At 45.3% G+C, this 23012-nt stretch overlaps 2 protein-coding genes across 9 annotated transcripts in view; one reads left to right on the top strand and one right to left on the bottom strand.

The window, feature by feature from the left end:
• The window catches only part of TSPAN4 (tetraspanin 4), a 693477-nt gene that overhangs the window by 633477 nt on the left and 36988 nt on the right, over positions 1-23012 (top strand). The window lies entirely within an intron of this gene.
• The window catches only part of CHID1 (chitinase domain containing 1), a 308728-nt gene continuing 302034 nt past the window's right edge, over positions 16319-23012 (bottom strand). The window contains exon 13 of the mRNA XM_075928227.1: positions 16319-16364. Within this exon, the coding sequence (XP_075784342.1) occupies positions 16334-16364 (31 nt within the window). The 3' untranslated portion in view covers positions 16319-16333. The remainder of the gene's footprint in view (positions 16365-23012) is intronic.

The raw sequence follows: 23012 nt of genomic DNA, 5'->3' as shown, positions 1-23012 counted from the left end.
CAGTGCTAATTAAGTCAGGGTGGATGTGGCTCACCTCCAACTGGGATGAGAAGATGAGAGTTTCTGAAGGGGAAATTACTTTACTGTAATGAGAGTAATTTCTCCCTCAGGTACTCTCACCTTCTCATCACTGTTGGAGGTGAGCCACATCCGCCTTGATTTAATTAGCACTGCTGTTACACACCCATCTCTGTATTCCTGCCTGTTTTTCACTTCAGGCATCTGAGGAAGTGAGTTGTATCTCACAAAAGTGTATGCCTTGGTAAATTGGTTAGTCTTTAAGGTGCCACTGATCTTCTTCTTTTCTTTACCGATTGTGTCCTTTAACAGTTTTCCATAATGTTATCCAAGATCAGTGTTGGGCTAACCCTCCTATAGTTTCTCAGGTCAGTCTGTTTTAAATATTCAAAGAATTTGGACTCTAGTTGTCATGCATCTCCAAGAAAAGATAATCTACCAATGCAGCCAGGACAATACCCCCAACTTGATACTCAGCCACAAACTATTCATAATTCTTAACTAAAAATGGCATTACATACAGAATGAAAATTAGTTCAATTTTCAGCATTAAGGACTGAATTTCTTGAGTTGCAGTCATTTCTGAACCTGTAAACACGAGTATTCATGCCAGGAACCTGATTCTAAAAGTTACACTGATCCAACTGGCGAGCAGGAAGTTACTAAGCATAGCCATTCAAAAACACTCTAAACTGTGAGTCCTACATTCCCCATTTCAAGGAAATAAATGTGAACACACTATAGACCAATATTATTTACAGAAATTATTGGCCAAATCCTTTCAAACAAGTGCATTGGAAATAATTGTGGACTGATTGCAGACAATTTGTGAATAGAACAGTTTAATTTACTGAACTGAGTGATTTGTACAACTTTTTTTTGTGTGCCGGTTCCAATATTACATGCATCTGACGAAGTGGGACTTTGCCCATGAAAGCTTATGCCCCAACACTTCAGTTAGTCTGTAAGGTGCCAAAGGACTCCTCGCTGCAGTTTCAATATTGGAAACTGAGAATGAGGTTTGGATTTTAAAGGGAGCCCCAAATTTCAGTGGGAGTTGAGCACTTAACATTCCTAGGCTCCTTTGAAATCCCAGTATGAAGTTTTATTAAACGGCTGTGCAGAATGTCTTCCTTGCTAATTTTGTTTTCAGTTTTGCAGATAGTCATGTCCCCTTTATTTTGGTTTTGTGTGGGTGACAAAGACATTCCCACAATCCTGTGAATGCCACATAATCCTCTCTCATTCTTGCTTCATTACCCAACACTTCTTTTGTTGAGGAATTCTATCATTTGCATTAATAGAGAGGCTGTTTTCTTGGTGCAACAGTGGAGGGTGACACTGTTTTTAACATTAAAATTGGGGAAACAAAAGCAAGTAAATGCAAAACCAGCCTGAGGCAATCATGCTACATGCTATGGAGGTGTTCCTGACACCTTTGTGATAGATGATGGACCAGGTTTTGCTTCAGTCTCTGCTCGGCCATGAGTGATGAGATAGCTCATCACTTGTGATTGAGACCATTTCTCAATGAACCTGATTATAATTGACCATGTCTTAGCCTGCCTGGGTGACCATCAGGACCCCATTCAATGCAATGTCTTCGGTGCAGCACCTGAGATGCCCCAACAAAATGACACTGAGGCCGAGTCTTCTGCCAATGGCTATTATATCGTTCATTCGAAATGATAGGGCTCTCTTGCTAGTCCTTTATGCTGGCTGCGGTCATTTAGAACAGCACTACATGGTGGGGGGGGGCATATACTAACAAATAGGGAAAAAAGTATTTTAGTCTTCCACTTTGCACTGAGGCAAATAGTGAGACTCAGTGGATATCAATAGAAAATCAGGTCCATACTATACATCTGTGAAGGTGCAGATCATCTGATCCCCTCACAGCTTTACACCACCGTACCCGCCAGGGATTTCGATAGTGCAGCAGTGCTACAGCCACGCACCTTCCCTGCCCAGACCTTGCATGCCAGTGGTTGCAAGGGAGAGCAATATAGGGGTAGTGTAGCCAAGCTCTGTGCCACCCGGAGTTTCTCCTCCACTGGGAGTATCCTTGGCTGTGTGGCCAACAGGAGCAGCGCAAAAGTCGAGATGAGTGGAGCTACTCCTGCAGTCAGAATCGGGCTCAATCATTCTTTCAATCTCAGTATCATTAGAATTACATGCCGTACTCTACTGTTTCAGCAGAGAAATCCAAGAGAGATTCATTCCTATTTCTGTATGTCAGCAGATGTACCTCCTCTTTTGTTTTTGTTTTTCCTATGCCAGGTTCTCATGGGATTTTTCCAGATGGTGCCCATGAATTCTGTGCTGTTGGTACTGCAGGTGATCACACAAACAGCTATTTGCTTGTTAGAGCTTAGGTGATTTGAGTCTCCGTGGCAGCATTAGCATAATGAAACAGGCTAGAAATTGCACTGGTGACATTCACAAGCTGACTCAATATGAGCTATGACCTTCCAGCTCTGATCATTTGAGCTCCATTGCTAATTAATCCTTTTTGTAAGAACCTTCTCAGAAGGGAGCAGTCCTAACAGCGCAAAACCAGAAACAGGCATGTTGTGGCTTTGCAGTGCAATTTCTAAGGGTATGTCTACACTACCCCGCTAGTTCGAACTAGCGGGGTAATGTAGGCATACCGCACTTGCAAATGAAGCCCGGGATTTGAATTTCCCGGGCTTCATTTGCATAAGCGGGGCGCCGCCATTTTTAAAACCCCGCTCGTTCGAACCCCGTGCAGCGCGGCTACACGGGGCACGAACTAGGTAGTTCGAACTAGGAAGCCTAGGAGCAGGTTTGCATGAAAATCAAGGTGGTCCACTGAGACCCTTGACCCTGAGCCCTGAGCTTAGAATGTCTGTACTGGGTCAGACCAAAGGTCCATCTAGCCCAGTAGCCTGTCTGTCAACAGCGGCCAACACTAGGTACCCTGGAGGGGATGGACCGAAGACAGCGACCAAGCCATTTGTCTCGTGCCATCCATCTCCAGCCTTCCACAAACAGAGGCCAGGGACACCATTTCTACCCTCTGGCTAATACCACTCCATGGACCCAACCTCCATGACTTTATGTAACTTCTCTTTAAACTCTGTTCTAGTTGTAGCCTTCACAGCCTCCTGCAGCAAGGAGTTCCACAGGTTGACTATTTGCTTTGTGAAGAAGAACTTTCTGTTGTTAGTTTGAAGCCTGCTACCCATTCATTTCATTTGGTGTCCTCTAGTTCTTCTGTTATGGGAACTAATGAAGAACTTTTCTTTATGCACCCTCTCCACACCACTCTTGTTTTTATAGACCTTTATCATATCCCCCCTCCGTCTCCTCTTTTCTAAGCTGGGACCTGTTCCAAACCCCTGATCATTTTAGTTGCCCTCCCCTCTCCCACCCTCTCTCTTCCCCCTCCCACCTCCTTTTCCCAGTCTCCCCCAGTTTTGTTCAATAAAGAGAGTTTCTATTTTTGAACACACGTGTCCTTTATTTTGTACATCAGGAAGGGGGGCTAAGGAGAGGTAAGTGGAAGGAGGTGAGGGAGGAATTGGGTACGAGCCCCCGATGGGGAGGACTGGGCTGGCTTTGCGGGCTCCTCGGGGTGGAAGCTCTCCTTAAGACCCTTGATTGACCCCCCCTCTGGATGGCAGCCTGCGGCAAGTGCAGCCAAGCTGATGGCCAAGTGCTGTGATGTGCTGAGTGTGGGCACTCAGGGCATTCCAAGCCAGGACTGCTTTGCAAGCGGGGAACTCCTGAGAACTGTCTGTCCGGGGTGGGGGTCGGGTCCCTTTAAGCACTGCCCTTGGCTAGCCTGAGACAGAAGCTCCACATGCTAAGTCCTAATCTGATGCCCTGCCAGCACTGCTTCTGGCCATCCTTAACCTCAGTTCAGGGTCCACTCAGTGTGGACATGCTAGTTCGAATTAGCAAAATGCTAATTCGAACTAGTTTTTAAGTCTAGATGCGCTAATTCGAATTAGCTTAGTTCGAATTAGCTAAGTTAGTTCGAATTAGTGCTGTAGTGTAGACATACCCTTAATTCCTCCACTGGATTGTGGAAGAATTAAGGAACACATATTCCTGCGCATCCAGAAATATAATCTATGCTATCATGTGCCGAAAGTGTCCGTCTGCTATGTACATTGGACAAACATCTCAGACACTTCGCCAAAGGATTAATGCCCACAAAACAGATATCAGACAAGATCACAAAGAAAAAACAGTTTCTTGCCATTTTAACCAGAAAGGACACTCTCTCAATGACTTAACCACCTGCATTCTGCTACAAAGACCTTTTACATCTGCACTTGAAAGGGAATCCTCTGAACTGTCATTCATGTTAAAATTCGACACTTTCCAAAAAGGACTCAACAAACACTTGAACTATCTCACCCATTACCAAGATAGTTTCCCCAGTTATCACCTCTAATACCATTAACTCACAAACATCCCACTCTCCCTACCTCTAATATCATCAATTCACAGACACTTACCTTCCTTCCTCCCCCCCCCCCCCCTGCATCCCCCTCCTGTTCTGCAATGTGGTTTGTCCTTTTCATATTTGTTCATTTTTTTAATTGTATCCTTTGGTATATATGGTTGTGACTACTTTCTTCCACTATTTGATCTGAGGACGTGGGTCTGGCCCACGAAAGCTCATCATCTAATAAACCATCTTGTTAGTCTTTAAAGTGCTACATTGTCCTGCATTTTGCTTCAGCTACCCCAGACTAACACGGCTACATTTCTATCACTATTCCACTGGATTGTGTCACTAACAATAGCGAGTTAACTTAAAAAACAACCAATAGTCTAGTAGCACCTTAAAGATGACTGGAGCATTAAAGATCCAGATCCAAGAATAAATAAGGGACGGGAGAGGGGGAAAGGAAGGGAGAAAAAAAGTGAATTAGAGTGTTCAAGTTACAAGAAGCCAATAAGAACAATTTGCACCTTCTCTAAGTGCCCATTGTTTAGTTGGTTAAGTCATGAGGATGTGGAATCTAGTATGCTATCCAGCCAATGTTTTTATTCATACCTCTATGACAGGAATCAAACTTGTAAATGAAGTTCAGTTCCAACCCTTGCCTATGTGTTTGGCTTGTGGAATTGTCCTGAATGACTTTGAGATCCCTTAATGAGTGCCAGGGCAGATTAAAGTATTCTCCAGAAGATTTTTGTGTGTTGCATTTTCGGATTTCTGGGTTGTGTCCATTAATTCTTTCCTGTAGAGACTGTCCTGTTTGGCCAATGTACATGGCCAAGGGGCATTGCTGGCACTTGATGGCATAGATCACATTAGTGGATGTTCAGTTAAATGAGCCTCTGCTGTAGTGGCTGATGTGGTTGGGTCTGGTGATGAAATCACTTGTGTAGACGTGTGGACAGAGTTGGCACTGGAGCTAATTGCAGGGGGTGGGTTCCTGGATAATTATGTTGGAGGTGTGCTGTGTGGTTACTGGAAAGAAATTGTTTGAGGTTAGGCGTTTGTCTATAGGCAACAATTGGCCCTTACTCCAAGGCATGTGAGAGTGAGGGGTCATTTTCCAGGATAAGTTGTAGATTGCTGATAATGAGTTGGAGGAGTTTAAATTGTGGGCTATAGGACAAGTATATGACAAGTGAAATTCTGTTGTTGGCCTGTCTTGAAGTAGTTCAAGTCTGGGTACTCTTCTGGCTCTGTCAATCTGTTTTTTCACTTCTCCAGGTGGGTATTTCAGTTTTAAGAATGCTCTATATAGATTCTGTAGGTGTTTGTCTCTGTCTGTCGGATTGGAGCAAATCCGGTTGTATTTGAGGGCGTGGCTGTAAACAATAGATTTAGAGAGAAATGTGTCTTGGATAACTCATCTGCCCCTCTGAAGCTTTCGAAAATAATGAGGGTATGTCTACACTTGCACCCTCTTTCGAGAGAGGGATGCCATTGAAGATGTTCGAAATTGCAAATGAAGCCGGGATAGCCTGCACTTCATTTGCATATTCGCATTATGGCGCTATTACAAAATAGCGCTATTTTGAAATAACAGCCGCTGTTAAGACACAGTGGCTGTGTCTAGACTGGCCAGTTTTTCCAGAAAATCAGCCGCTTTTCCGGAAAAACTTGCCAGCTGTCTACACTGGCCGCTTGAATTTCCGCAAAAGCACTGACTTTCTACTGTAAGAAATCAGTGCTTTTTGCGGAAATACTATGCTGCTCCCATTTGGGCAAAAATCTTTTTCCGAAAGACTTTTGCGCAAAAGGGCCAGTGTAGACAGCAGAGATTTCTTTTCCTCAAAAAAGCCCCGATCGCGAAAATGGTGATCGGGGCTTTTTTGCGGAAAAGCGCGTCTAGATTGGCCACGGACGCTTTTCTGCAAAAAGCGCTCTTGCAGAAAAGTGTCCTGCCAATCTAGACTCTCTTTTCCGAAAATGCTTTTAACGGAAAACTTTTTCGTTAAAAGCATTTCCGGAAAATCATGCCAGTCTAGACATAGCCAGTTATTTTGAGAGAAAGCCCTTCTCTCGAAATAACTGGCAAACCTCATTGTATGAGGAATAAGAGGGTTTTCTCTCAAAATAACCGTGGCTTAACAGCGGCTGTTATTTTGAAATAGCGCTGTAATGAGAATATGCAAATGAATCATGGGATATTTAAATCCCGGCTTCATTTGCAATTTCAAATGTCTTCATTTGCATCCCTCTCTTGAAAGAGGGTGCAAGTGTAGACATACCCTGAGTTACTCAGGTATAGAGTAACTGAGGCATCTGAGAACAGCATTAGCTGTTGACATAGAATCACAGAAATGTACGACTGGACAGGACCTCAGTAGTATCTAGTTCAGTTTCTTGGATGGAGGTAGAAATAAATCTTATCTAGACACTTTGACAAGTGTTTGCGTAACCCACACAGCTGCTAGGTATGGTGTACTGTCTCATGGAGTGGCACTTAAGGTGTGTCTAGAGTACAGGGTTTTGTCGACAAAAGAGGACTTTTGTCGACAAAACCATAACTGTGTCTACACAACTCGGCAGTTTTGTCGACAGCTGTAAACCTCATTCTATGAGGAAAATCCTTTCGTTGACAGAAGGCGTTATTGTATCTCCACTGTCCTTTGTGTCTACACTCTCATATTGACAAAGCGGCTTGCTTTGATGACAGAACTAGATGTAGTCTAGATGCTCTTCGTCAACAGAAGCCTCTGTCGACAAAAACCTGTAGTCTAATTGTACCCCTAGACAATTTACAGAGAGAAAGAATGAATTTCTTCTACAGCCATAGCTGAGGGGCAGCTGGCTTTTAGCTCAAGATGTAGAGGCTCATGCACTAAGCTCCAGAGATCCCAGGTTTGGTTCCGCCTGTCGGTGTTACATTTGTCTAACGTATTTTTAAAAACTCCCAATGACAAAGATTTTATAACCTCTCTAGATTAACCTTCCAGTGCTTAACCACCCTAGCAGTTGGAAAGTTTTCCCTAATGTCTAATTTTATCTCTCTTGTTGCAATTTAAGCCCATTTATCCTTCTTTCTATAACAACATTTTGCATACTGGAACTCTGATATCATGTGGTGTCCTTCCCCCCAATCTTCTCTTATCCAGCTTAAACAAACCAATTTGTTCAGTCTTCCCTCATAGATCATGTTTTTCTAGACCTTTAATAATTTTTGTTCCTCCTCTCTGCACTTTCTCCAATATATCCACATCTTTTCTGAGGTGTGGTGTGAAGACTGGACGTGGTACTCCAGTTGAAGCTTTATTGGTGCTGAGTAGCATGGAATAATTGCTTCTTGTGCCTTGCTTAGAATATTCCTGCTGATACATCCCAGAATGTTGTTTACTTTTTTGTAACACTATTGTATAGTTGACTCATATTTTGTTTGTAATCCACTGTAACCCCCTAATCCTTTCCTGCGGCATTCTTTCCTCTGCATTCATTTGAGGTTTTATGTTGGTGCCACTGGCTTTTCCTTCCTAAGTGTAGTACTTGACATTTGTCCTTATTGAATCTCATCCTATTTATTTCAGACTATTTGTCCAGTTTGTCAAGATCATTTTGAATTTGGATTCTGCCCTCCAATGTGCTTGCAAGCCTTCACATCCTGATACCATCTGCAAGCTTTATACATTTACTCTGTATGTCATTATACATATAATTTATGAAGATACTGAATAGCATCAGACCCAGGACAGATTCCCCATGTAAGCCCACTTGATGTGCCCTTCCAACTTGATTGGGAACCATTGATAACTACTCTCTGAGTCCATTTTTTCCAACCACTTGTGCATTCACCTTATAGTAGGTTCATCTAGGCTATATTTCTCTAATTTGTTTATGAGACGGTTATATGAGACAGCATTAAAAGCCTTATTAAACTATAGCTATACATCTTCTGTTTCCGCCTCCTCAATCCACAGGGCTTGTCATCCTGTCAGAGAAGAATAGGATGTTGATTTGATGTGATTTGTTCTTGACAAATCAGGTCAGTACTAAAGGAACATGTAATAGTCATCTACCACCACATTCCAAGTTTCTGTTCTCTCACTCTCCTTCCACTGATCTGATCACTGTTTACAGTGTTGTCTTGTGACTAAGAGGAGCCTGAGGTGAACTTCACAACAGACATGCATGAAAGTGGCAGGACATGTTTTTTCTCCAAAGACAGTGTGTCACCCTGCCAGCACACTAAGTTTCTGGTGTCTGAAAAGCCGGAGGGCTGGTGCTTTAAGAAACAGGATGCACATGGCTGGCCAGCCCAAAGAATTCTTAGCAGTTGATGGCTGTGATAGAAGACAGGGTGTATCTTGTATTGCCTTTGTTAGGGTTCACCTGGCAGAGTTCTGACTGTGTAAGGTCCCTAAAAGTCCTCTCTGTAAGTTTGAAGAATGTTTTAAAGAGAAGGAGAGTGGTAGACCAGAAGTCCTCAACTGTGGCTTGCACCCCTTAGGGAAGCAGAGAGGAATGTCTGGGAGAAGCCAGCAGAAGCTGGGACCAGCCCCCTCTCATTCTTCTTTGATCCCATCCCTAGCCACATCCCAGGCTCCATGTCCTGCACCTAGCTAGTCCTCTGCACTGCTCCACTCTCGGCCCCTTTCCCAGCTTTGGCCATGGTTCCATTTCCAGCCTGGGGCCAAGGCTGGGGTAGGGGTTGGGGCAGGGTCAGTGATGGAGCTGCATCTGGCTGCAGGCCCAGCTGCTGCCCCCCCCCAGCCCAGCTGTAGCCCTGCTTCCATCCCCACCCCAAGCTTCTGTCCCTAGCCATGGCCCTGCTCCTGTCCCCAAACCCACTTGCAGCAGTGGTCCCAGCCTCGGCCCCGCTCCTGGCTCTGAGAGGAGTGGTGGGGCATGGACAGAGGTGGGGGGTGGGGCTCACAACCTCAATAGTTTGGAGACCATGGTCGTACACTGTAGTGGTGACTCTTAGGAAATGGAACTAGTAGACTTCATCCCCCACTTTCTCAATATATGAAAATGACATTTCTAGCCCTGTAGAGTCCCTCAAAATTAGTTCTGTTTCAAGTCACACAGCCCCATCAGGCAAGAAGGCGAGAAGAACTCCCTCCTGTCAAAAGATGGTCTTAGGGCTCAATTAAAATAAATAAAAAGTGAGGGTGGGGGCTAGGTTAGGGCACTGCTAATAAGATTTGGAGTCTTCTACTGTTGGCATCACTAGACTCTTGTTTTATCCATAGCTTGAGGAATTTAGCACATTTGTATACCCTGGTTCCCCGAACATCGTGCCAAACTAACATTACTGTAGTTTGGTACCTGGGGTAAATCATAGCTCCTCAGATTAACCTTTACAAAGGTGGCAGTCAACTCAAAGTAAAATCTCTGGTGTAGATGTGCCCTTTGAGGGCAATCCAGTCACAACCAGAGTTCAGAACGGATTGAACGTGACTGCCATCTGAAGGTGGTAGCCTCTGTGATTTGATTTAGTGGCCTCGGTCCAGTTCATAGTGAACAGGTGTCCAGATTCTGTTTGACACCGCCTTGCCTCCTCATTGGCAGTCTCCAAACGAGGCCCTTGACTGAACTGGAATCCCAAGGAACTCTCCCATTCATTCCTCCAGGCCCCTCCAGGTCAGGGGGACATCGATGTAAATAAGCTGACATTGCAGCTGGCGGGAGCTGTTTTTCTTTTGGCAAGCCAGAGGCTTTCAGACTCTGCAGCTGTCAAGGTGGTGCCCTTTAGAAACACAAAAACTCAATACAAGAAAAAGAAGTTTTAAATTGCAAAGTACAGTGTCATTTTTAAAATCAATATATTCCTTCTTCCTGTGTAACAAAGCGGTTTGTTGATGGATGAGATTTATGACACCAGATTGTGTCTGCGCCTCCCTTCTCTTTGGACGAGATCCAGGCACTCCAGGAAATCTTTACACATTATGAAAACGAACTCCAGCTTGTCTCTCTCCCAGAACCCCTGAGAAGAGAGAGCTGAATGCCCTCCACGGCAAATGCTGACTTTGATATCTAAACACATGGGCTGCACAATTCCACTGACACTGTGATGCTATTACAAACAGACCTGGCACCTACCCTGCGTACTACTAAAAGCAGCATCTGCCATTTTCAGGAGGCACCGATACTATCTTCTGTTGCTTGCCTTGATGTTGTCTGGGAGAGAAGCCAAACCTCTAGTCAACTCACAGTTGCTTGTGGCAGCCATAAGATGCACATGTCACATTCTGGATTACAGATTTTCCAGCCTAATTAGCTTGATATTTGGCTTTTTCCACAAACTTTTTCAAAGTTTATCTCTTTTTCTAAGTTAACTGCTGCTTAGTATGGTTTCTGTTTACACAGCAAATGCTGCTCTTGTGATAGAGACGTACAACCCACCTCATTTTGCTCTGCTGAAGGGAAGTTGCATTCTCTTCACATGTACTGTCCACATGGGGAAACGGTCACCGCTCCCAGTTTATTGCCCATGTGCTATTGAGAAATGACTGCCTCCTCTTCTCCAGTCACCACCTATCCTCTTCGCCAGGACAGACTCCAGGTGGAAAATGTGACCTCTCAGTGGGGGGGAAAACCCCAGTTAAACAATGGAGAGATGGTGAGACATTTGTTATTCTCACAATATCTTGCTTCAAATCAGTGTAATCGACAGCACATTATTGTGCCTCGTTTTTCTGCAATAGCAGGAAATGTTTGAACAATCTTCATTTAGTTTATTCATTTTCAATTATTGAAAATTGCATCACTCCTTTCAGGAGCATATCTGTTTTCTGTCAGGTACAGGGAAGAGCTGTAATGGTTTCCTTCATTAAAACAAAGGGGGCATTTAACAGCAATGCCTTTTCATTTTTGTACCTTCTTTAGTCCACAAGGATCCCAATGGCTGTGTCTACTCTGCCCCCATTTTGTGCAAAAAATATGCAAATGAGGCAAAGCATGGAATATCGCTGACCCTCATTTTGCATAATTAACGAGGCTCCGTTTTTGCGCAAGAGGCTTTGCACAAGAGCCCTCCTTCCACTTTTTTTTCAGGAAGAACGGCTCTTGCACAAAAGGGGTTTTTTGCGCAAAAAGGAACCATGTAGACGGCTCCTTTTTGCACAAAAGCCTCTTGCGCAAAAACAGAGACTCATTAATTATGCAAACGAGGCACCGTGATATTCCACGCTTCACCTCATTTGTATATTTTGTGCGAAATTGGGCAGAGTAGACATAGGCAATATGTCTTATGAATCAGTTTGCAAACTCTTCACCTGCCTTTGAAATGCTGTTACATGAGGAATCACATAGATGGGGACTTAGCTCAAATGGTAGAATATATGCTTTGCATGTGAGAAGCAGTGGGATATTACCAGCGTTCTCCAAGTGCTGATGTGCAGTTTCTTCTCTCTCCTTTTCATTCCCTCTGGAGCACCTGGCATTGGCCACTGTTGGCAGACAGGATACTGGGCTGGATGGATCTTTGGTCTGACCCAATATGGCCTTATAGTAACTGCTGGTGAAAGTTAGAATTCCCATAATGCTTAAGATGTTGTTCAGAAGAGGAAAGGGTTTACATTTGCATATATAATATGAGAAAGACCATCTTTGGACTACTGCAGATGTTATCAGGCAGATCCTTCATTGTTATAAATTCAAGCAGCTCCACTGAGGTCAGATTTGTACCAAGTAGTGCCTGGGTCCTAAACATTCTCTTGGCATAAGCTATGATTTTTTTGTAACTGCACCTCAATTTTGGATGGGAAGAAGAAAAGAATATTTTCCTCAGAGACTGGAGGGTGAATTTAGGCAAGAATGTAAGTTCTCCCACACGAGATTAGCCAGGACATTAAGGAAGCTCACTTTTCTTTGAAGACAATCCCATGTAATATTTAATGACCACAAATGGTTGGTAAATTGGTTTTGCATTGAGCCCTTCCTGATTTCTTTGAGCACAACCACCTCAGGTCTTGAGTCACCACCACTCTTTGGGGGGTCCAGTCACATGATTTTCCCACACTGACTGGGCCCTGGGTTGCAAACTCCTAATACTAACTCTGATTACCTCAGCAGGCTTGACCCTGCAGCTCTGTTCCCCCCAGGAGCAATGACAGTACTTAATACAGGGACTAAAACAGCTCCTTTAAAGGAAAGTTTTGTTTATTTACAGCAAAGGTACTTCAGCAAGAACGGATCCTAATAAGCAGGCTTATGTATACAGGTTGTATCACTCTAAACTAGGACTCTTCTGGTCCGGCAACATCCGGACCATGAATGTTCCTGGGCTGGGGTCAGGGGGGAGGGCTTGGCGATTCAGTCAGAGCCCATGGCAGGGGGGGATAAACAGCATGGCAGGGAGTTCTGGCCCCAGCAGCAGTGGTTCGGTGGCAACCAGGGAGTTCTGGCCCTTGCTCCAGCCCCCACCAGGGAGCTCTGGCCATGACTCTGGCCCTAGAGCCTGAATCTGGGGGCAGTGGGGCCGGGAGGTGGGGTGGGAGGCCAGCGATATTCCACGCTTCCCCTCATGGCAGGGGACCTCCTCTGGTCGGGCAAATCTCATTTTGGTGCTGGACCAGAGAGGTCCAACCTTTACTTAGCTTTTCCTACAGCTTACTTTTCCTTGGATTTGTAGAGACCCAGTTTCTGTAGATTTCTCCCATATTCTCTGTCTGTCTCGCAGCTGCTGAGGAGTGATCACCCCTCTTCTCACCCTGAGAAGAACTTTTAGGTATTTTCCTGGTCTCCAAGTCCGCACCGAGGCAAAATGAACTCCCATCTTCTTTGTAGATAGGCTCCTTGAAGCTAACAGCTTGCCCCGTTCTTTCAAGTGCGTGTGGGGGTGTTATCTAGATCTGTTGTGTTGCTTTACTGCTTGCCCTTTTCATAACCCCCAATTACGTCAGATCAGTGCAGTCATACAGAAATAAAGCAAATTCTAATAACACCCTAACTTTACCTCACTGACTAGGTGACTTACAATGGGTCATGCCGTTAATAGATATCGCACTTTGTAAATTCATATCATAGTAATTCCCCATCCAGCACAAGTGCCTTTGGCAGCCCTGGGCCCTTAAACGCCATCCTGAAGCACTGATCCACTGTCGAGCTGAAGAATCAATGTTCATTACCTATCTGAGTTTCATCAGACATGTTATTTTTCCCAGGGAGTCTCTCATTCAGTACCGACCAAAGCAAGACTTGCTCACCTTCTGAGCCCCTACCAAAGGTGCAGGGTTTTCCATTTAGTAACATGTCTGAACTGAGGTGCCTCCCGCTGACTAATTATTTAATTGTAATGCATAATGGAGCTGGCGTTAGCCCATTTGAATTTTGGACATTCATGTCCAAAATTGTATGTATGAGTTTTCTTTCATTGCTAGCCATTATCAGCTTTCTGAAGGACACATACATGGCTTTATTCATCAGATCTCAGTGTACTTGAGAAATGGTAACAACTTGGCCTGGGACAGGGCAATTTCTATTACAGCCGCTCCCCGAGTTCCGAACAAGTTACGGACCAACACTTGGTCCGTAACTCGAAGTGTTCATAACTCGGATCCCATAGAGTTACATGGCGACTGTGTTGTTTGTAAGTGCGGATCGCCGTTTGTAACTCAGATCCGCATTTACAACTGCTTTGGTCATAAGTGCGGATGGTCGTAAGTGGAGATGGTCGTAACTCGGGGAGCGGCTGTATGTTAAAATGTAATTAAAATCACAGATGATAAATGGATTGTATCAAACTCTGGCATCCTAGATTTCCCCTTCTCCCACCATTACATATACTTGTACCAGGCCATCCTTATTGCTAATAGTGATAGGACCTTCTTCAGGGAAAGAGGGATTCCAATCCTTTCTACCCCTGTGCCTCTACTGGTAGTAAAGAACCTTGTGTATTTTCTTTGAGAAGCAAAAAAGAAAGAAGGGAAATAAAAAGAGTTACCTCATGGGTAAGGGAGTCCCCTTTGCTCTTAAGAAGAGGCAAAACTCCTCCTTTTAATGACATGACTTAGCCAACCTCATCAGCTCTCTTACTGTACCAAGACTGTTAGTGCTTATCAGCTGTAGCCATTAACTGTTGATGGCATTGTCCAGTATATCATGTCCACCGCTGTTTTGTTGATTAAGAGTAGTAATTCCAGTTTATGGAGCCACCAGTGTTAGTGTTGTACAGGCTGCAAATAACGTGCATTATATGTAGGGATGTGCAGGTTTAACCGGGTAAGTGGTAAACGTCACTCTTAATACATGAGGCTTACCAGTTAAGGTTAACCTGTAGGGGTTGGAGCAGCTCCCCATCTGCTGCAGGCCTGCAGAAGGCAGGAGCTGCTCCAGTGTCCCAGCCAGAGCAGCCTCTGTCCCACCCCGCAGGCAGGGTCTGCTCCACCCGGCCAGTGGAGCCCCTGCCTGTGGCGGGTGCATGGCTGGAGTGGCCACCTCGCTGGCTCCCCTTTACTCAGTTAATTGGTTAAACAATCTGTTTAACCAGTGAGCCAATTGAACGGGATTTTACAGATGGTATGGTCTCTATTGAGGATGTTAAATTGTGGTTAATTGACTAGTTGAATACTACTTGACTAGTTGAGTACTACTTGACTAGTTGATAGGCATTTCCGCATTCCTCCTCTGAAATGTACAAGAGCCCCAGTGGGGCTCTTGTACATTTCAGAGGAGGAATGTGGAACGCCACATGCAGCCATGGGTCAGCCCTGACTACCTCCGGGTTGCACGTGGGTGCCAGCTTTGAAATGCATAAAAGTCCCCAGCAGCAGTTCTTGTGCATTTCAAAGCCATGGAGCCCGGGATAAGGGGGGGACTCAGAGTCCCCCACTCACCCCAGGCTCTATGCTGCACTGCATGCTGGGAGGAGCCCGGGATCAGCTGGGGACTCCCCAGCTGACCCCGTGTTCCGCACGCAGCACTTTCCCAGAATTCCCCAGTGATCCCAGGGTCCGTTGAAATGCTGCGCGGAACAAAGGATCCGCTGGGGAGTCCCTAGCTGAGCTCTGAGGCAGTGTTTCAAAGGGTCCGCGCCGCACAGCTGATCCGTAGCTCAGCTGTGTGACGCTGCTGCTTTGAAGTACACCTTATTCCCCCCCTTTGATGCCTCTATCTGATAGAGGCGGCGGGGAGGAGGGAATCGACTAGTTGACTGATAAGCAATTGCTTATCGGATAGTTGACTAGTCCTTAACATCCTTAGTTTCTACTGCCTTTCTCCATTGAAGATATCAGAGAGAAGATTTGGAATAATTACATGAACGTTTTGCCAGGAAAAGACCACAACAGGTTTTACAGTGCTGGAGCTGCTGTGATGAAAACACATTTGAAAGGCTTTTAAAAAAACAGTACTGCTAGGCAGGACACAGCCAAACATGCACCATGGTGTACCCCTCTGCAGGAGTACTTGCAAGTGTGTTTTCCTGTACCTCCCACCTGTGTTTAGAATGTTTCCATGCTTTGCACAGAAAATACCTATGGGGCTAACATTTCGTTATGGCATAATTGCATTGAATGGAGTTGTGCCTTTCCCCCTCATCAGGAATTCTGCACCATATCTTAAATAGGGTTCAGCAGGAAAGTGGAAAAGAAAATGAATTTCATTTATGTTATATGCATATATGTAATAATTCTGCTCCTGAGGAGAGCCACCTCCCCAGCTGCTGTAACTCAGCTTAGCACCAGTGATATTTAAGGGGCGATGCTGATTGACAAGTTGGGGCTCTGGCCCTTCATTCTCTTACCACGGTGGGATCTTTCTTGGGTTTGTTTTAAATTTTTCTCCTTTGCTCTTAAGTAAATGGAAAATGTTCACTGAAATGGAGGTTAATCCCATGGGATTGCTCCGTCAATTGGTTGTGTGGGCGGGTAGCCAATAGTTTCATCTCCATGTGAACTATCAATTCTTCCTTTTTTCCAGCTGACAGCACCTGCAAGAGATTATATGCCTGATGTCACTCTTCCACTTAGTATATAATCACACAATGGTCATTAGTTCCAGCAATGCAATGGCTTGTTTCCTGCTTCGATTTGCTTCTGCACCTTCTGAAGCGTTGGTGACACCTAATTGGAGCCTAGCCTCTCTTTATACATCCTTAGATTCTTGGGTATTTTTTTCCCTGCATGGATGGCTATTAGCAAACACAAATTGAGCCCACTTCTTCCTGCCTTGTGGGAAAAAGGATTCCACAATATGCATTGTGTTAATTTTGCATCATTTCTGGTTTATTTTTCAAGGTTACATTGATGGCTGCTGAGGGCCAATGAATGTGAAAGTCAGAAATAACTCAAAGAAAGCTGCATGTAGCTTGGAACTACTCCGAGAATAAACACAGTTTTGAGGGGAGGAGCATTTCCTCCTTCTGCCTTCCCAAATTCCATCTCCATGAGATGTATCTGTCATCTTGGTACCTGTGCAGTCCAGCAATGGAAGAGATTACTATAATTAAAATGCAAAAAGCACAGCAATATGACTATCGCCGGAAACTTTGCACTTCACCATGAGCTTCTCTTGGGCTATGTCTATACTGCATCATTTTTGCGGAAGAGGAAATGCAAATGAAGCACTCATTAGCATTTATCGTGTTCTCATTTGTATAGTCTCTTCCGATCCTTTTTGTGGAAGAGATTTTTGCAGAAAATAACGCAGTGTAAATGGGGCCATTTTTCCCCAAAAAATCCCTTTTGCACAAGATCTTGTAAATCTCATTTTTTGAGGGATAAGGAATTGTGCAAAAGGGTTTTTTTGCAAAAAATGGCTCCGTCTACACTGCGTTTTTTTCCGCAAAAGCCTCTTCCACAAAAAGGATCAGAAGAGACTATGCAAATGAGAGTGCGAGAAATGCTAACGAGTGCTTCATTTGCATTTCCTCTTCTGCAAAAACGATGCAGTGTAGATGTAGCCCTAGTGTATATGATCCTCTGGCCACAGCAGTTAAGATCAGAGCTAGCATTTGCCTCAGGAGGTTCAGGATGGAGCATCAGGTGCAAGTAGAAGGGAGTGTTCTGACCTAGAGCCAGGTAGCCAGATATAGAATGCAAGACTATTTGCATGAGTGCCACAAGGCAGCACAGTAAGGGAAAAAAAGGAAAGGAATTTGTGTGAGATTGCAAAGATGGTAGAATCCAAAGCAGCAAAAGCAGGACAGAGCCACAGTCAACAAGGAAAATGAATAGGCGCTGTAAAGAAGAAGCAGGAGAAGATAAAGGAGTTAATCTTTCTCTTTGTATCTGTAACTCAATTTACCTTCTTCAGGGACCACTGCAGCTCCCTTCATTATCACTATTGTAAATAGCAGTTGTGTATGTTCTACAGAAAGCTACAAATGGCTGTGCCAATGCTGGTTTGCAGCATTGGCAACTGTCAAGTGCAATTCCCCACTTGATTTAATAATCAATCACACAGTGTTCCTTATATTTTACATAAGAAGCCCTTTGTTTATATAATGAACAGTATGAGCTAGTATATCTGCAGTACTATACTAGTTTATATCAGCTAAGGTTCTGGCCATAGATAGTTTTCTAATAAACTCATACACCTAAAATATTTACTGATGTAGAATTCACCCAGCATGCCAATTAGATTCCCCCCCCATCAACATAATAATGGATACTGGAGAAATATTTGACTTCATATAATTGTAATTAATGTTCTGCTTTGGCCTCTTACATATGTAGTTGATTTTATTTATCTGTTTCTTTTCCCTCATCCCTTTCTCTTAGTCTCTGCAGCACTGGAGTTTTCTGTTAGTCAAGGATAACTGTTCAGGGAAGATTTTTGATTGTTTACTACAAATAAGATTTTTTAAGAGCAGTCTAGGAGCACTTTGAGAACACATGTACATACACAATTACACAAAATCAGTTAGCTGCATTTAAAAATTCATTTAATTAGGCTGTTGTGCACAATTCCCTGACAGGTATGCCTAATACTAGCAATTTTGTAGAGAAACAAGGACACACTTGCATGCATGTTTGCATCCCCTAAACAAACTGCAAATCAGATGCCTAAATTTCTGAATTAATTCTGATGTAAGATATGCTCTGTTTAAGCACAAGTTATTGGGCTTGATGCATAAATTAACGGGTGACATTCTATAATCTGCGCTATGCAGAAGATCAGACTACATGATCACCTTTGATCTCAACTCTATGAGGATACTGTCTAATGTCCTGTTTATTACAAAAATCTGATTTTTTTTCTTTTACCACTAGGAAAAGACTTAAGATCAATTTCAATATGAAGATGTATCTACAACAGTTAAAATGTTTCTCACATCTTGGACTTTCAGGATGCCAGCTTGAACAAAATAATTCGTTATAAGCATTTGAGTTTGTCCTTGCATCATCTAACTTCATTATCCATCATATCCAGCTATCTAATATACATATATCCAGTTAACTTGTCAAGCTTTCACCCTGCGCCGATATGCAATTCCTTTTGAAAGGGCTCAGACTCTGTGATGCTGAAGCCTCAGCCTGTTCTTCGATACTGCTGATGGAGATAGACTCCACTTTGATTTAAGGCACAATGATGGAACTGAGATTCTTTTGGGAATCTTGTAAGGCTTTGGTTTTTTTCAGAATCTAATGCATTGCTGGGTATTTCCAGACCCATTTCCACTGTAAACTGAACTTTACTGTGTAGGGCACAGTTGTGACCCCTGAAGCCCAAAATTATTTTAAGGTGGTGTTTTGACAGCATAGAAGCACTTCAGAGTGCTCCTTCTGTCATGTCGTTTTGTGAACGAGACAGAAGTGTGCAGTGCAGTGGGAGCTATGTCTCGATAGTCTTTCTGCTGCCATCCGATACAGACTCCTGCAGAGTGTACCCCTGCTTGTCTCACCACTTTCACAGGCTGGCTCTGTCTAAGAACTTGTCCACAGGGCAAAGTTGCTGTTGGAGCCAGTTCGTACATCAGGCCGCACTCTGGGGCTTTCACTGCTCCGTAGTACAGTCCACATGAGATGTTACTGGTTGCAGGCTAGTGCACTGTAAGTAAATTCACACCCCGGCTGGCTGTGCAGTAACTTGCCTGGAGACAAGTACTGAGCATCTGGACCAGTGTCCCCTCTAAGTTGTGGGGCAGCACAGCTTCACAGGTGATTAATCAGCCCCACCCAGTCAGTCAGCTCCATGCACAGAGCCCTGAGCCTCTGACTGGGTGGGGCTGATTAATCCCCTGTGAAGCTGTGCTGCTGAGCAGTTTACAGGGAACACTGCTATGGACCCCTGCAATCCGTGAAAAGTCCATTATTGGAGTTAATCGATATATTTACTGGTCTCCGGTTGTGCATGGCAGGATAATGGATTTTTGAAAGCTGGCTTCCTTTTCTGTGGCCTCGAGTGTTTGCCAAGTAGGAATCTAGGTCTGTGCTCTGTGAGCACATAAAGGTGCTTCTGTCCAAGTAACAATGATGGAACCAGCAATTACTTGGAGTGCAAAAATATTGGCCCAGCAACAGCTGGGCTGACAGCCAGGCCTCTTGATTTCATGTTAGTCTTTTTAATATAAAAGGCATTTACAGTGACTTGATCGGGGGAGACTGTAGCGCTTTTGCAGACCGGATCCAGCCCGCCAAGCTGGTTGATCCGGCCTGTGGCTGCCCTGCCGCTCCCCCACCCTCCAGGCCAATCATGACCAGGGGACAGGGGAGCGTGTGAAGTCTCCTCCCTCCGCCAGGGGTGCGTGGCACCTAGAGGGAACCACCAGCTATTCAGAATAGCTGGCAGGTCTCTCTAGGCACTGGAAGGAGGTGTAGGGGGCAAAGACTTCACACGCTCCCTCACCCCCAGGCTAATCAGGGTCTGTGGGCGGGGGAGCACAGGAAATGCTCTGGCTCTGCCCCTCAGCTTGGAGCCACTTCACAAATTTGTGAAGTGACCCCCCCTTCTAAAATTATTGCCCATCCCTGGACTTGGTGCTTTTCAGTTCTGGCATCTTCTCGTTAGTTTTGTTCTGATTCAGGTGAAAATGGCTTTTACCAGCATAAAGCCTCCAAGTACAGAGCTGTCCTGTGCTAGGGTTTCAAAGGTGCAAATCTCTCCCTGAAATCACTCCAGATAGTGACAGGTCAACGCTTCAGAGGAAGCCTTTGTCCTGGTTGGTTCTCAGCATAGCCTTTAGGATAAGTGGTCAAGAATGGCCGATTTGAAATCATGTGTGTGGCACAAAAGGCACAATATAAATGTGGAACTGTCCTATCTGTAGCAATGAGAGTGAGTCCAGCCTATAATGAGTACCACTAAAAGGTCATTTGTCCACCTCTTGCTATAGCGGCATCTATGACACTACAGTTTAGTCCTATATCTAGAAGGACAGCTGCTGGCAAGTGTTGACATTTTCTCCTCTCTAATGGCAATATTGTTTTATGGTAGTGTCCAACATAGGGTGACCAGATGTCCCATTTTCCAAGGGACAGTGCCGTACTTAACCCCTTTGGCAAGAGTCCCAATTTTTTCTTAAAAATGGGCAAATTGTCCTGTATTTTCTGTCTCCCTCCTTCAGTAATAGCAGGTCCTGCTGCTGGCCAGATCTCTGCTCGCCAACTGCCTGCCCAATAGCGGTAAGTGTGTGTGTGTGTGGGAGTCCAGTGGCCAACGATGGGGGTAGGTGTGGAAGGCTGGTGGTGGGGCAAAGATGCAGCATGCTGGGCTGGACCTCTCCCCTTGCTAGTCTATCAGAATATTGGGTGTGGGCTCTTGGCCAGCAGAGCTCCTACCCACCCTCCTATTTCTGGCTGACACTGGCTGCACACCGCTGGCTGGTGAGTATGGGCAAGCAGTGGATGATTATGTATTGCCTCTGCTGCCCACTCAACAACCTTGTATGTGTTCCCCCTCTTGCTGCCCTCTCCCTGCTGTGCCCCCTGTGGGCCCGCCCCTCTCACAGCAATGTGCAGAGAACCAGCCCCTGCTCGACTTGCTGAGCTTACCTGCACAACCTGGATGGCAGGCTTCTTCCTTCCCCCCACTGCTTCTGGCTGAGCCAGTGCCTCAGGAAAGACCCAAGACCCTCTGATCTGGGGTGCTGGCCAGGAGGAACAGTCCTGCTTCTGCCAAAGACCCACACAGTGGTAGCACAGCGAAGACTCCCTCTGCCTGCACCTTAGCTCTGGAGTGGGAGGGAAAAAGCAATTTCTAGTCTGTCCCTACCCTAAACCTATAGGCTCCACAGTAGCTATCTCGGTAGGGGATTAACACCCTCTTCTCTGCCCCCAGGGAGTGTGGGGTTGTTCCATTCTCTAAGCACCTTTCCCCTGCTGAGCCATCTCTCTGGGTGGGTTCCAGGCAGCCCCCACATATTCCATGGCCCTTGTGCACAGTTCCTGAGGCTGTGCTGTGACTGGGGTGGACAGGAGGCAGCTGGGTTATGTTGGTGGCCAGCAGCAGCCTTTCAACACTGTGAGAACAGCCCCAGGGCAAGGAGAGGAGGGGAGAAGTGATAAGCTCTGTAAAAGGCATGGGCCAGGTCATCCAGTCTACACCCCCGCAGCTGGATGCAGTTCCCATCCCTTCTCTCTTGCACGGTGCCAAAAGGGTGCTGCTGGCCATGTTTTAGTATGAACCCCAACAGAAATCCGGGGAGGAGGACTGTGACCCTGTGTATCCCCTCCACAATATATTGTCTTGGGAAGGTGCACCAGGTACTAGGAGAGGTGGGTCTGTCCGGAGGGCCCAGCCAGGCCTGGAGGATGGGGAGCACCAGGGAGGGTTGATCAGTCATGTGAGAGAGGTGTATGGGAGTGTGTGTGTGTCATCGCTCCCTACGTGAACCATAAAGCCTTAAAGCTAAGGTATTACAGGGGCTCAGTCAACTTGATGTTGTCTCAATAGACAAAGGATTGCCCCATTTCACAGATGGGAAGCTGAGGAATGCAGAGATTAAGTGACTTGCATCACAGGAAGTCTGTGGAAGAATCAGGACTTTCATCTTGAAGACTTAGGTCTAACTCATATTGGTTCTGGAAGCAAGTCTCCGGAGTGCATAATGAAGAGTTAAAGTGGTTTCAAGGCAGTTTCTTGAATCTTTGTATTTTGGGCCCTATCCTTGAAATGGTCCCTGATACAACAGGTACTGGAGGGGAAATGGCTAATGCCCAGCAACCTAAGCAACCAGAAGGCCCCAGATTCAGTGGCCAGAGGGATATGGTGTGTGCATCCCCAGCGGTGGATTAAGGGCAGGGCGAGCGGGGCAGCTGCCCCGGGCCCCGCGCATGCGCCGTATCAAAGGGGGGGCCCCACGAAATTTCACTGCCCAGGGCCCCACAGAGCTGCCCTGGGCCCCGTGGCACTCTCATCCGCCCCTGTGCATCCCATCCCTTCGGATTATATCACATGACTTGGGGACTAGTATAAGGGAAGGAGTGGGGGAAGAAAAAAGGTGGACAGAGGAGCAGCATCAGTCTTCACTCCAGAGGATGTTAGGGAGATTATGGTACATATCAGGTCTGGGGTAATTAACGTGCAATCAAAGACTGAAGTATCAGAAGAAAATGAGCTGGAACAAATTAGTAATTAAAAAAACAGTAAGTCACTAGGCCCCAGTGGTATACATCAAGAGATCTGAAGGGCCTCA

The sequence above is a fragment of the Pelodiscus sinensis genome, chromosome 4 (genome assembly GCF_049634645.1).
Source record: "Pelodiscus sinensis isolate JC-2024 chromosome 4, ASM4963464v1, whole genome shotgun sequence".
In the NCBI taxonomy this organism is placed as follows: domain Eukaryota; kingdom Metazoa; phylum Chordata; order Testudines; family Trionychidae; genus Pelodiscus; species Pelodiscus sinensis.
Note: the sequence above shows the minus strand (reverse complement) of the source record. Positions and strands in the feature narration are given on the sequence as shown.